General features: G+C 42.8%; 2 protein-coding genes across 2 annotated transcripts; one reads left to right on the forward strand and one right to left on the reverse strand.

The window, feature by feature from the left end:
- Positions 1-541: 541 nt before the first annotated feature.
- On the forward strand, positions 542-4,337 carry LOC123087457 (ruBisCO large subunit-binding protein subunit alpha). The gene is made up of 8 exons (XM_044509475.1): positions 542-754; positions 863-1,040; positions 1,610-1,731; positions 1,849-2,056; positions 2,176-2,321; positions 2,434-2,740; positions 3,148-3,599; positions 3,822-4,337. The coding sequence occupies exons 1-8, from the start codon at positions 695-697 to the stop codon at positions 4,107-4,109; spliced, it is 1,761 nt and encodes a 586-aa protein (XP_044365410.1). The 5' UTR covers positions 542-694; the 3' UTR covers positions 4,110-4,337.
- Positions 4,338-7,330: 2,993 nt separating this feature from the next.
- Positions 7,331-12,513, reverse strand: LOC123087458 (mediator of RNA polymerase II transcription subunit 15a). Its single transcript, XM_044509476.1, has 6 exons — positions 12,190-12,513; positions 11,445-11,556; positions 10,852-10,954; positions 9,509-10,267; positions 8,316-8,392; positions 7,331-8,225 (listed from the first exon to the last, which is right to left on the reverse strand). The coding sequence occupies exons 1-6, from the start codon at positions 12,300-12,302 to the stop codon at positions 7,938-7,940; spliced, it is 1,452 nt and encodes a 483-aa protein (XP_044365411.1). The 5' UTR covers positions 12,303-12,513; the 3' UTR covers positions 7,331-7,937.
- Between the last annotated feature and the right edge of the window lie 310 nt (positions 12,514-12,823).

Below are 12,823 nucleotides of genomic sequence, written 5' to 3' on the forward strand. Positions count from 1 at the left end.
TCATGGCAACTGTTCATTGCTAACATGACAACTATGTTGACATAGCCTGCCAAATAGTGGTGCCCCATCTTCAACACTTTAGTCCTAATATGATTGTTCACATAATCCACGTTACGACGTTCATTTGCAAAATTGGCATTATATATTACTCAAACTAAATGACTAACTGCTACGACATATTGCACGAGTTAATAGACCAATATATGAAAAAAAAAATGTCCTTTCGAGATGACACCTTAATTTTTGACACCAAGAAACCATTCTTGTAACCGCTGTGTCAAAACCAGATGAAACCGTGTCGTTCCGCCAAATTTCCCGGCGTTGTTTTCGGTGCGACGCGCATAATCTGCAGTTAACATAGCTAGCTATTGTTTTTGCTTTGAACCTTATTTTGAACTTGTTTTGCAAAAGAAAAACTTATTTTGAACTTGTTTGATTTGAACTTTGATTTTGGTAAATTGTCGTGTTTGTTGGTTTTGTTTGAGCCGGCCGAGTGCACACATGAGAGAGACATGCACGGGGTGGGTTGGTGGGTGGGGTGGGTTGGTGGGTGGGGTGGGGTGGCTCCAACGTTCTAGAATCTTCACAAACCCTCAACCAGGTTCCCCTCTCCTCCTCTGTTCCTCCGCCCCCTCACCGCAGCCGCCTCTCGCCCCACCAAGAAAAGCCCTAGCCAGACGCCTAGACCCCATCCATGGCGACCATCCCTACCACCGGCTCCGCCTCCCTCCTCCGGGGCTCCGCCGCCCTCCAGGTACCCTGATCCAATCCCTTTCTTTCTCCTCGTTCTGCCGGCGGCCGCCGTCTCTTCTTCCGTTGTTCCGCCTAAAGCTGACCCCTTTTTCCTGCTCCTGCGCGGCAGAGGGACGGGAGGTCAACCAGGCCGTCGTCGGCGGCCAGGCCGCTTCCCGGGCGCCGCGCGCGCTCGGCCGTGCGCGCCTCCGCCAAGGACATCGCCTTCGACCAGGCCTCGCGCTCCGCCCTCCAGGCCGGCGTCGAGAAGCTCGCCGCCGCCGTCGGCGTCACCCTCGGCCCCAGAGGTTGGTTGCGCGCGCGATCTCCCCTGCATGATCCCCCGCTCCCCTTTGGTCCAAGCTCCAAGTTCCATGTCGCTGTCGGCTCTTGTCTCTAGTGCCCCACGAATCTGTCTTTGGATGATGCCGGAACTTGGCAGTATACTGGTTATCTGTCTAATGATTAGTGCTAGTAGTACATGAGAGATTTGCAGCCCCATGGCCCCTCAGTCTGATTTGTGGTAGGATGTTTTATGATTTATTAGTTGATGTACAAATTTCTAGATTTAGGATTTACATAAGGGTCAATGTATGCTTCCACTCCTTTAGAGGTTTAATTTAGGTGCAAATTTGAAGATTTAAGATTTATGATGATGTCAAGTGTATGTATGCTTTGGGCCTGTCACATTCAACCACAAACTAGTGATGTTAGGATGGCTTTGTAGGTTCTGATGTTGTTATTTTAGTGTGCCTTCCTTTGGGAATTTCTGGTCAATTGGTACATACATATATCTGCGTGATTTTTTCCTCTGCTTGTACATGGCTGGGGCTGTTTCTTCCCCTGACCTCTCATTATTGCTTGGTTTTTGTTGCAGGAAGGAATGTTGTTTTGGATGAGTTTGGCAGCCCCAAAGTTGTCAATGACGGAGTTACAATCGCCCGGGCTATTGAGCTTGCTGATCCCATGGAGAATGCTGGTGCTGCTCTAATTCGTGAAGTAAGCATATTCTCTCTGTTCTGCACAAATCAAAACCAATATGTGTTTTCTGAATGAGAAAAATCCACTATCACTTGTTTCCTTACCTTACACATTTTTTTATCTGTCAAATGCAAGGTTGCTAGCAAGACAAATGACTCGGCGGGTGATGGGACCACGACCGCATCTGTTCTGGCTCGCGAGATCATAAAATTGGGGCTGTTGAGTGTTACGTCAGGGGCAAATCCAGTATCAATTAAGAAGGGCATAGATAAGACTGTGCAAAGTTTAGTTGAGGAACTTGAGAAGAAGTCACGACCTGTGAAGGGCAGTGGGGACATTAAAGGTGAGCCACAGCTTTACAATGATGATGATTTGGATGCTTTCATCTAAAGTGACCCTGATAGCTTGCTCTCTGTACAAGGAAGGAATGTATTGTGAAACACTTTGCTCTTTCTATTTCAGCTATTGCTGCTATATCTGCTGGAAACGATGACTTTATTGGGACCATGATCGCGGAGGCTATTAACAAAGTTGGCCCTGATGGTGTCCTCTCGATTGAGTCATCATCGTCGTTTGAGACTACTGTTGAAGTTGAAGAAGGAATGGAGGTAAGCACCCAAACTAAGCACTGCAATCTTGCTGATTCTGATGTGTGGTTGAATATGTACCTTACTTTCTTCGTGATGCTGAAGTGGTAACTGGTTTCTCCCATTTGTACAGATTGACAGAGGATATATCTCTCCTCAGTTTGTCACAAACTCTGAGAAGTCAGTTGTTGAGTTTGAAAACGCTCGAGTTCTTGTCACTGATCAGAAGATCTCCTCAATTAAAGAAATCCTTCCTTTGTTGGAGCAAACGACGCAGTTGAGAGCACCACTTCTCATAATTGCGGAGGATGTATCTGGTGAGGCTTTGGCAACTCTGGTTGTCAACAAGCTTAGAGGAATTCTGAATGTAGCTGCAATTAAAGCTCCTGGTTTTGGTGAAAGGCGCAAGGCTCTCCTTCAGGACATTGCCATTGTTACAGGTGAGACCACTTTCTGCTAGTCTAGTTGGGCTTTGTTATTTATGCTCAAGATGCTCATCTTTGTAGACCAAAAGTTTTTTTTTCTCAGTTGATTACTTTATCTTTCTATTGCTACAATATTCCCCCTGTCTCCTGTCTCTTCTAGCTTGCGTTTTGACTGTAACATAGTATTGGGTATACACATTACCTACTGTACTAGATAGAATATGGAAAATTAATGTGTTCCTTTGCTTTCTAACAAGTTATAGTATCTTAAATACCCTTTTTGTATTGATAGGAACGACATCTATTTCATTATACTTTCAAGTTTCCAGTTTATAATTTAAAAACAAAAACAACCCTTGTTTGCTCTGCAACTGGGGTTCCACCTCTTTAATGCTCTAATCTGGAATATACTCATGTATCAGGTGCTGAATTTCAAGCCAAAGATCTTGGCCAACTGATCGAGCAGACAACAGTGGAGCAGCTCGGCATAGCCAGGAAGGTGACAATCTCCGGGTCATCCACAACCATAATAGCAGATGTTGCCACCAAGGATGAGATCCAGGCTAGAATTGCGCAGCTGAAGAGAGAGCTTTCTCAGACAGACTCGACATATGATTCTGAGAAGCTGGCGGAGAGAATAGCAAAGCTCTCTGGCGGAGTTGCTGTGATCAAGGTTGGAGCTGCAACAGAAACGGAGCTTGAGGACCGCAAGCTCCGCATAGAGGATGCCAAGAATGCCACTTTTGCAGCCATTGAGGAAGGTATAGTACCTGGAGGTGGTGCGGCCTATGTTCACCTGTCGACTCTCGTACCAGCTATCAAGGAGAAGCTGGATGACCCTGAGGAGCGCCTTGGTGCTGATATCATTCAGAAGGTATTACTCCAAATGAAAACAACTATACTGCAAATATAAGTGCCATGCGGTAGTTGTAGTGTCAACCAATTGATTTGTTGATTATATTATTCATGCAAGAGCTGTTAGCAGTTTAACTTTCCCATTTAGCTTTCATCCAACAACATTCACAAGTTAGTAGGAGCTTTTAGCATTTACTGTTGTTTTTTACCTAACAGATGATACTATGTTGGTGATCTGCAGGCTCTAGTGGCACCCGCATCGTTGATCGCGCACAATGCCGGAGTCGAAGGGGAGGTGATCGTGGATAAAATCAAGGACAGCGAGTGGGAATTCGGCTACAACGCGATGACCGACAAGCACGAGAACCTGGTTGAGGCTGGCGTCATTGACCCAGCGAAGGTGACGAGGTGCGCCCTGCAGAACGCAGCGTCGGTGGCCGGAATGGTCCTGACCACCCAGGCGATCGTCGTGGAGAAGCCGAGCAAGAAGGCTCCCGCGCCCGCCGGGATGCCCCAGGGCATGATGTAGAAGCGCAATGATATGTAGCAACCTGGGGGCATGCAATTTTAGGGGCGTGTGGTGATCGTTTTGCCAGGGGAGAGAACCGTGGCACCTTAAGGAGGAAATCATGGTGTGTAATGGATAATGATGGCCTGTTCTATTGTCTGTTTGGCACGCTTCGTGGCGATTGCCATGTTGAAAACTATTTTGGCTAGCTGAGTTTGAGAAGAAGTAATAAATTAGTAAAGTTGAGGATGTGCCCTGATTGATTTTTCTCTGATTGTTGCGTCTGGAATTGTAGGCAGCTGGATGTTCTCTCTAGAGGAAATGGAAGCATGTACAGTAGTAGGCAGCAGCTTTGGCTCAAAGTCTGAACACTTGCAAGTACTATCATGCTTGCAAAATTCGTTATTTCTTAGTCATGTGTCCATCTAAGGACTCCAGCTACGGAACCTTGTTATTTCTAGCTTAAGTTATGCTGCGTTATAGTTTGTGTATGACAAAACTCAAAGGTCTGAGTGGACGACCACATTTCTATTATGCTTCTATCCAATAGAATTTATTAATCAAAATTATTAATCATTTATGTTATACAATGTTTAGAATATTAGGAAATACGCAAGCCAGAAATTTTTGCCAGGAATTAAATAAATGGTGTGCAATTTAACACATCACGGCCTACTAGAGGATAGTGGTATTCCGAGCCCATGAGGGTTCAAATCTTGATTCACGCATCTTCATGTATTTATCATCTTCCTGCATTCATTCAGCGGGAGGAGACGTTCCCATCGACTATGAGGCGTCTGTGGTGACATTGTCAATCTCAACATGATATGTTGACTCAATTCTCTTGAAGGTGCTCATATAGATAGGGTGTGCGTGTGTGTTTATAGGAGTGAGTGTATGCGTGTATATATGAGTGTCTGCGTCTGTAGCGTGTCTCGGAAAAAACATATTCCATAGACATCTCTCAAGTGCCTTGTTACTAAGAGACACACGCATCATCTACTTCATATATCCGAGGGTGAATCTTCTTCTTAACACATGTCCACTTGGTGCATTCGAGGATGGTATACTACCTCCCTCATGCATGCTTAGATTTGAGCAGTGCTTCACACATGTCGAGGAGTTCAAATGCAAGAGAACAACTACACCATCCAATAGGGAAACTTAGAAGTGAAGAAGAATCCACAAAGGCCAAGTTGACCCCCAAGGGAAGTCCAAGTGAGGAATGGTGCCTCCTCTGGCCACCCTGGGTCCCCGAGCCTCCATACCTCGGGTGTCCAGACTTACCTGCGTGTAAGAGTTGGGTATCGACTATGTATCTTTACCCTTTCACCCCTCACTTACCCCTTCATGCCTTGGGCATATACATATTCGTCCTCCTCCTCCTCCATTTTAGGGTTAGCTAAGAATAGAGAGAGAAAAGAGACTTAGCTCATGTATCTTCTCCTGTGTGATTCCTCTTGAGAGAGAAGACTCCATGGAAGTAGAAGGCCACCTAAGGATGTAGGCTTTATTGGAGTACATGGCCTCCCAAGGGAAGAACCATTAGGGTTTCAAGGCCTCCTAAGGGAGAAGAATTCCCCAAGTGAATCATCAAGACCCATCTCTCCTAGAGATTTGAATGAAGTACCTTTGTATCTTTTCTGAGTAATTTTAACATGCTCCCTCTTACCCCCTCTTATCATATAGGAGGCAAGAAGGTAAGAGTTAACCAGACCACTACTTAATCAAACCAATGGCTCAGATCTATTATGAACTCTTACCTCTCATGTGAAAAGGGAAGGTAAGAGGGACCATGCTAAAATTTGCCATCTTTCTTTTCTTGTTGTTGAAAATGTTTGTGATTATCTCTTTGACCTTCGATTTGAGTAGTTGGCATAGATTTGCTTCTGTGAGTCCCTCGAAAAAGGAAGGAAAAAACGTGTGTTTTTTCTTGCTTTCGCGGGACGCACATATTTGCTTCTCATGAAGACACAAATTTGTTTCCGCGAGAGGCATAGTTGTGCCTCTCGGAAAGGAAAAGAAGTGTGGGGAAAACCGTGCTTCTGGTTTGAATTTTTGTTGGGTTTATTCGTGAAAGGTAATTCATCGAAACCTATTAATACGGAATCTAATTTCGAGATCTCGACGTGAGAAATCCAACAACAAAAACCATACATGATTTGGACGCACAATTTAAGAGATGAAATATTTTGAATAAATGAATCTACGGAAAAATGACGTCAAAGACGAGAGCTTCTCCTTTAGCATAGGGTGGTCGGGCCAGCCGAGCCTGCCAGGTTGCGACAATGTGTGCCACTTGTCACAACCTAGGAATATGAGAATTACCTTTAAAAATGTATTCCTTAATTAGTGATTTCGTCAACTTTGGCACGTACGCACACGTTGCTGTGTGCCCGGTCATGACACGCGCTTTCCTGTTGTGTTGCGCGGAGCTCCTATATGGCACGCTATACGCCGCGCGATCCAGTCAACGCGCAATCCCCTTCCTCATGTGCCCCTTTTAGGACTGCCCATGAGTTGGGCGAGACGCGGCCTACTTTTTCCATTTTGTTTTTTTTTGCCTTTTGTTTTCATTTTATATTTTTTCCCTTTTTAAAAATAAATCAAGAAGTCAAAAAAGTTCTCAATTTCATAAAAATCGTGAATTCTAAAAAATGTTTGTGGATTAAAAAAATGTTTGTCATTTTGAAAAAATACGTATTAAAAAAATCATGATTTCAAACAAAATGTTCACTAATTTAAAAAAACCATGAATTTATACACAGAGTTCACAAAAATCATAAAAATGTGAATTACAAAAAAAATCATCAATTCAGAAAATGTTATACATTTAAAAAAATGCTCGTCAAACAGAAAATGTTCATGAATTTTCAAAATTGTTCTGAAATTTCTAAAAATATTCACGAGTTTCAAAAAATGTTCACAATTTTAGGGAAATGTTTGAATTCGAAATTATTCAAAAATGTGTAAAAAGTGTTCACAATTTCATAAATTAATGTTCGCTAAATCTTTAAATGGAAAAAAAGGAAAAATAGAAAAGGAAAAAAGGAAAGAAAAATAGAAAGAATAGGAAAAAAACTAACATTAAAAACGAAAAAAATGAAAATGAAAAAAGAAAGGAAATAAAAAAAATGAAAAAAGCAGGAAAAAACCCCCGAAAGAAAACACAAAAAACCGGTCTGGGAGGTTCTAGAACCTTCCCAAAGCCGGAAAGGAGCTACTTGGGCAGGCCCAAAATGTGTACAAATATCTGGAGTAGCATTGCACTGACAGAACAGCATTGCTGGAGCAAATTTGGGACATGACTGCTACTGGATTACATAACCGCCGCATTTTAAAGGCCAATCAAGCCATAACCCAGAGCTGAACCAATGGTGTGAATATAGATTTATTTTTTGTAACAAGCTGCTCTTCCTCTGAAATGGCTTTATTACTGCCCTAGAAACGTAAAGGGTCATGCGATCCTGTCTTATATCAAAACTAAGCACTAGCCCCGACATGCCTATTTCACCGAGCCTCTCTCCAAGAGATCGGCCCCAGTCATCAGTTCAAGCACGGTTCAGGTGCATACAGATGGGATCTCAATTACTCCCTCCATTCACTTTTGTAAGTCGTTTCAGACAACTCAAAATAGGCTGTTTTGCATATTGTCTGAAATGTCTTCAAGGTCTTATAAAAGTGAACAGAGGGAGTAGTAAAGAAGAAGAAAATTGAAAGTTTCCCAGCAACCATAATTCAGTTCAAACCGAAACTTCCTCCACCAGTCTTCTAACCAAACTCTACAATAACTTTGCTAATGCGAAATGCTAGAATGAAGAGCTTGTCCTGCAGGTGGCTCTGCTGAAACTATTGCTGTACTTGTGGCTGCACTGGCTTCCTTAGACAATTCAAGATGGTGATAATCTGTTTCTCGTATTGAGGAACTCTGTCCCTCATAGCAGGTTGGATGATACTCTTACTAATCTGCAGCATTTGTAATATACGTTCCAGCATCGTTTTAAAGCTCTTCATTCTATCATACTGCTCGGATGGAATCGGAGGTCGTATCATGCTCTCGACATGCTGTAGCTTCACACATACCTTATTGAACAGTTCGCTGAGGTCTGCAAAGTATTGGTCCTTCATGATCTTGACCTGTCAAAAACATAAACACATAAATCTGGTGCAGAAACTATATAGAGATTAAAACAGAAAAGCTAGCTAGTAGGCCGTGGTATGTCTTACCATTTGATATATCTCCTCTTGCCAATAATCTGCATCTTCATCTTCATCACCTGTTTGAGCAGTAGAGTCCGCAGATGCTGCACAAAAAGCAAGGTAGTCGAAGAGTATCACAATACAATGAACAAACCAACAAATAAGCAGCTACAAGTACATTGTAGGATAGAATGCAGGGGCAAATTGGAAAACTTGTGAACCAAATCAAACAATCACATAAGATCAATATGGTCAGCTATAGTCATCATGATTATTGCACAGTAGCACTTTCCCAGAAAATAAGAAATCCCAATGTGCTGAACAGAAGTCACAGAAGATCAGTAGGGTCAGTTTAGTCAACATGATGATTACAGAGTACTGATCACTAAACATTGCAATATATCATTCCATCTTCAAGCTGTCCTTCTATCTACCGTAGTTTAGGCAAAAGGAGAGTGAAATGAAGCTTTGAAGCTTTAGGACTAACTTCACACCCCTCGATAGTTCTAGGACCTGTGGCGCACTTCACTTGTCAAAAAACATATAATTGCATCTGAATTATGAATCTCGTTGTCATCTTCAAAGAAGTTTCAAAGATTTAAAGCTAGTTCATGTAGCATAAACATTAACTTCATAAAAAACTCAGTGCAATGATGCCCGTTGCATCTAAAACATGCCACCTAGGCAAACGTCCAAATACCATTGGGGAAGAAGCCTAGTTAGTGAGGAAAAAGAGAGATGTTGTATCTTATGAAGATACAGCTCTTATCAGGTAACCCAGGATAATTATTTTTTTCTCCACAGAACATATTAAATGGCAGCTCCATTAGATATAACACTAAGATATAAGTCATTGGAAGAGTTATATCTAAACACACATTTAATGCATATGATACAATGAAGATACAATGCGCCGGGAGTGCCCTAAGGGTTCAATAAGAGTTAGGATCCAAGAATTCAGGTTGTATTATAGTCCAACAGAACTGTTAGCACAATAAGTAAGGGTGTGGGGTCCTGATGAACAACACACATTTTCCCCTAAACTTTTCTATGCAAGTAAGGCGAAAATGATAAGAGACAAGATCGATAAGCTGGTTTAAACTGCACAAGGAATGTAAGGCCACAACAGGAAGATGGATATAAGAACAGAGAGAAAAAGAAGACGAGAACAATAAGAGCATACGATGGATCTCATAAAGAAAGTATATGTGAAAACTTACTACTAGAGGAAACTTCTTGAAGGCCCCTCTGTGCCTGAATCGGATCCATGTTATTTTGTTGCAAGAGCATGCCTCCTGAAGCTTGAAGTCGTCGTTGCATGGAGGATTGCGGCTGCATCCCTGATTGATGTTGTAGTTGGTTAGGCTGAGATTGGAATTGTGACATAAGATGCTGTTGCGACTGTTGGAGTTGGTTGTGTTGAGACTGAGGTTGCATTGGTGGCTGCTGAGCATGCTGTTGTTCCTGTGGTTGCTGAGCTTCTGTGTGTAGCATATGCATCCGATGCATGTTTGACACATTAGGCACAGTTCCAAGAAGTTGCTGATGCTGTAGACTCACCATGTATGCCTGAGAGCCCAATTGATGTGGCTGATGCAGAGGCATATACTGCTGATTCAACATCTGCTGTGTTTGCTGCACATTCAAAAGATTATTTGACTGAACTGGTAGCCTCTGTTGCTCCTGCATTTCCACAGCACCATTCTGTTGTAAATTTGGCTGGTGTCCCATCAACTGCTGCTGCTGCTGCTGCTGCTGTAAAAGAATATTGAGCTGCTGACTCTGCAGTGAAGGTTGTTGATGAATGGAGGGATGTGCTTGTCGCTGCTGCCTCCCAACAGTTTGTTGAGGTTGCTGGAGTAATGATTGCACAGATTGTTGTACGGGATTCAATTGATTCTGTTGGGACTGTTGTTCAGACATCAAAGGAATGGCTGATGTCTGTGCTTGATTTCCGCCTTGTGGAGGGAGTGCAGGAGCTGTTTCAGAAAAGGTACCATATGTGTGTTAAGAAAGTATCTTGTGAACAAATACGTCTTGTGGAACTATAACAGGCACACAAAGCGCTGAAAGCGGCATCTTACAGATCAAATTAAGACCTGCATTTTCAATGAGAAAAATAAATGTACCAAAGCAATTAAAGGGCTGGCAACCAGATTTGCTTGCAAACAAGTGTTTGCAATTCTCTTCAATAAGATAGAGTCAACGTAAATACAGTTGAGAGCTGACCAACTGATTTAACAACTAATGGTTAGTTCCTTTGTACCAAGCTGAGAGCTGACTGACTAATTTGAGAAGTAGTAGCAAGGAGAGAAGAAACATAATTCTACAAAGTGTTGAAGATGGTCCAATGTTACTGTAACTTAACGGTTGCAGCATTGCAAACTAACTCCAACATAAAACTAAGTTAGATTTAGGCCCAGTTCTTTTGCGGCTTACAAAATAAGCCGCCACCTCCCCAGCTCTCCCATAAGCCGGCTTAATCATTTCATGAGTGTAAATTGACATCCAAGCAAAGATGATAAATTGTGCAACACTCAGTTTACCGTATATGGTACCTTACCTGAGTTGTTTTGATTTGGAATCACTTGAGCATTTCCAGGAGCCAGTTGTCTGCTCGTCTCCATAGAGACCATTTTCAGAGAAATCTTCCGCACATAATCAGACTGAGTAATACAAAAGAAAATGATGTAAAGTTCTATACCAAATTACTAATGGTGGCTTGCGACCAACAGTTCCTGTGTGATTAGTGGTTTAGCACGGTCAAGAAGGTGTTTCAGCTTTTAACATTTTAATTAAAAAAATGTCATCTAAGCAGAGAAACACAATGCCTCAAGTAAGCGATATGAACAGAAAATCCAAATAAAAAATAGTGACAGTGTGCCCCAACTTTATCAACTAAACAAATATTCAGCATAAGTGAGTTAGGCAAAAATGATGAAGAGTTGCAGATTGCTCCTAGGTTTGCCACAAATAAGCCACGAACAGAAATATTCCGCACATATTCAGCATAAGTAAGGTATTATTTGATGTTCGGTCCGAGATAAATGATTGTTAGGGTGGGAACTCCTAAAAAGGTACTAAAACGTTATGTAAAAATTATTCTATGCCAGTTGGAGCCCATTACTAATGTGTGGTCTGCTCCGAAGAAGGTACCTGATTGGTTGCTTCAGTGTAGATCTTGTCTTCGAATTGCCTGGCGATTTCTTGAAGTTCGATCAGTTCGTCTGGCACCGATACTGGCAGGATCTTCCTCAGAGTCTCCAATCTACACGCATAATAATAATAATAATAATAATAATACAAAATGTGAATAAATCGGGTGCGGGGGATGCATTGCTTCTCAACTGTTGTGTGCGACAAAATATATATAGTTAAGAATTAGAGACATATTCTGTCGCACACAACAGTTTCTCGTATATACTCCCTCCATTCGTGCAAGCAAGGTGTAATTTATGTTTTGCTAAAAAAGGACCAAGGAGAAGGAGTCATGACTTGTGATCATGTGCATAATATAATATCCTTGGGGAAGCTAGCACACGAGAAACCCTGGTTTCAGAACAGAACTAGTAGAATGGTTTGCCCTAGGTGATCATCAAATCTGCAGCTCCCGGTCAGTAAACTTGTGTTAAATTGTTCAGAGTTGATGAAGTGGTTAAGCTGGATTCAAAGCAGCGTGGGATTGATTTTGACCAGGAATCAAGCAGAGGCGCTGAAACTGAGAGCTAGCTAGATCGACGACGGACGAATCTGCTGCTGCCGCTATTTGGTGGATCAAAGCTAAATATCAGATGGATCGATGTAAAAAAAAATCCTCTTTTTTCTGCCGCTATGGAAGGGGAAATCGGATGAACACCAAATCGAATAAATTAGAGCGAGTCCCCAGCGTGAGCGTGCATACATCTTATTGACGACCCTGCTGCGCGCCTCGGGCTGGAGCTGGGCGCGCCAATCGCCTACGGCGGCGGCGGCGGCGGGGTCCGGCCCTTGGGTGGGCCGCCAGTTGGCGTCCATGGCCCGGATCGGCGATTGGTGTATGCTGCTTGCTTAGGTCGTCAAGGGGATGGAGGTGGAGGGGGAGGCGCCCGCGTCCGCCAACGCCTCCGCTTGACTACTGGCTTGGTTGGATGGAGGTGGTGGTGGTCTCGTCGGCGGCGCGACGGACTGGGGTGCTTTCCTAACTTGACCGCCGCCGTCTCCTTAAAACTCGTCTCTCTCCTCCAAGTTTTGCAAGTTATTTTAGCTTGCAAAACCACCTTATATTATGGAACGGGGGAATATATGTTAAAAAAATAGGTATATTCGTGTTTTGACACAAGCGATTATATACACGCGCATACGCTTATCCTTATGAACACACGCATATTCTACCTCTATGAACATATTTAAAAAACTTAATCGACATATCATCTTTAAATTTACGAAGTCATTGGAGGCACCTTGTCATCGACGGGAACGTCTCCTCCCACTAAACGTCTTCTCCAACAGGAACGGTCGAAATGCCGGTCACGCTATGCACATATGATTAGCGTGAT

Source organism: Triticum aestivum, chromosome 4A, assembly GCF_018294505.1.
Source record: "Triticum aestivum cultivar Chinese Spring chromosome 4A, IWGSC CS RefSeq v2.1, whole genome shotgun sequence".
Lineage (NCBI taxonomy): Eukaryota > Viridiplantae > Streptophyta > Magnoliopsida > Poales > Poaceae > Triticum > Triticum aestivum.

Coding starts and splice junctions, on each gene's coding strand:
- LOC123087457 (XM_044509475.1), top strand. CDS start 695: ATGGCGACCATCCCTACCACCGGCTCCGCCTCCCTCCTCCGGGGCTCC. Junction 1,732..1,848: donor GTGCTGCTCTAATTCGTGAA/GTAAGCATATTC, acceptor GTCAAATGCAAG/GTTGCTAGCAAGACAAATGA. Junction 2,322..2,433: donor AAGTTGAAGAAGGAATGGAG/GTAAGCACCCAA, acceptor CCATTTGTACAG/ATTGACAGAGGATATATCTC.
- LOC123087458 (XM_044509476.1), bottom strand. CDS start 12,302: ATGGACGCCAACTGGCGGCCCACCCAAGGGCCGGACCCCGCCGCCGCC. Junction 10,955..11,444: donor ACACTGAAGCAACCAATCAG/GTACCTTCTTCG, acceptor TGTATTACTCAG/TCTGATTATGTGCGGAAGAT. Junction 8,226..8,315: donor AAGAGGAGATATATCAAATG/GTAAGACATACC, acceptor TGTTTTTGACAG/GTCAAGATCATGAAGGACCA.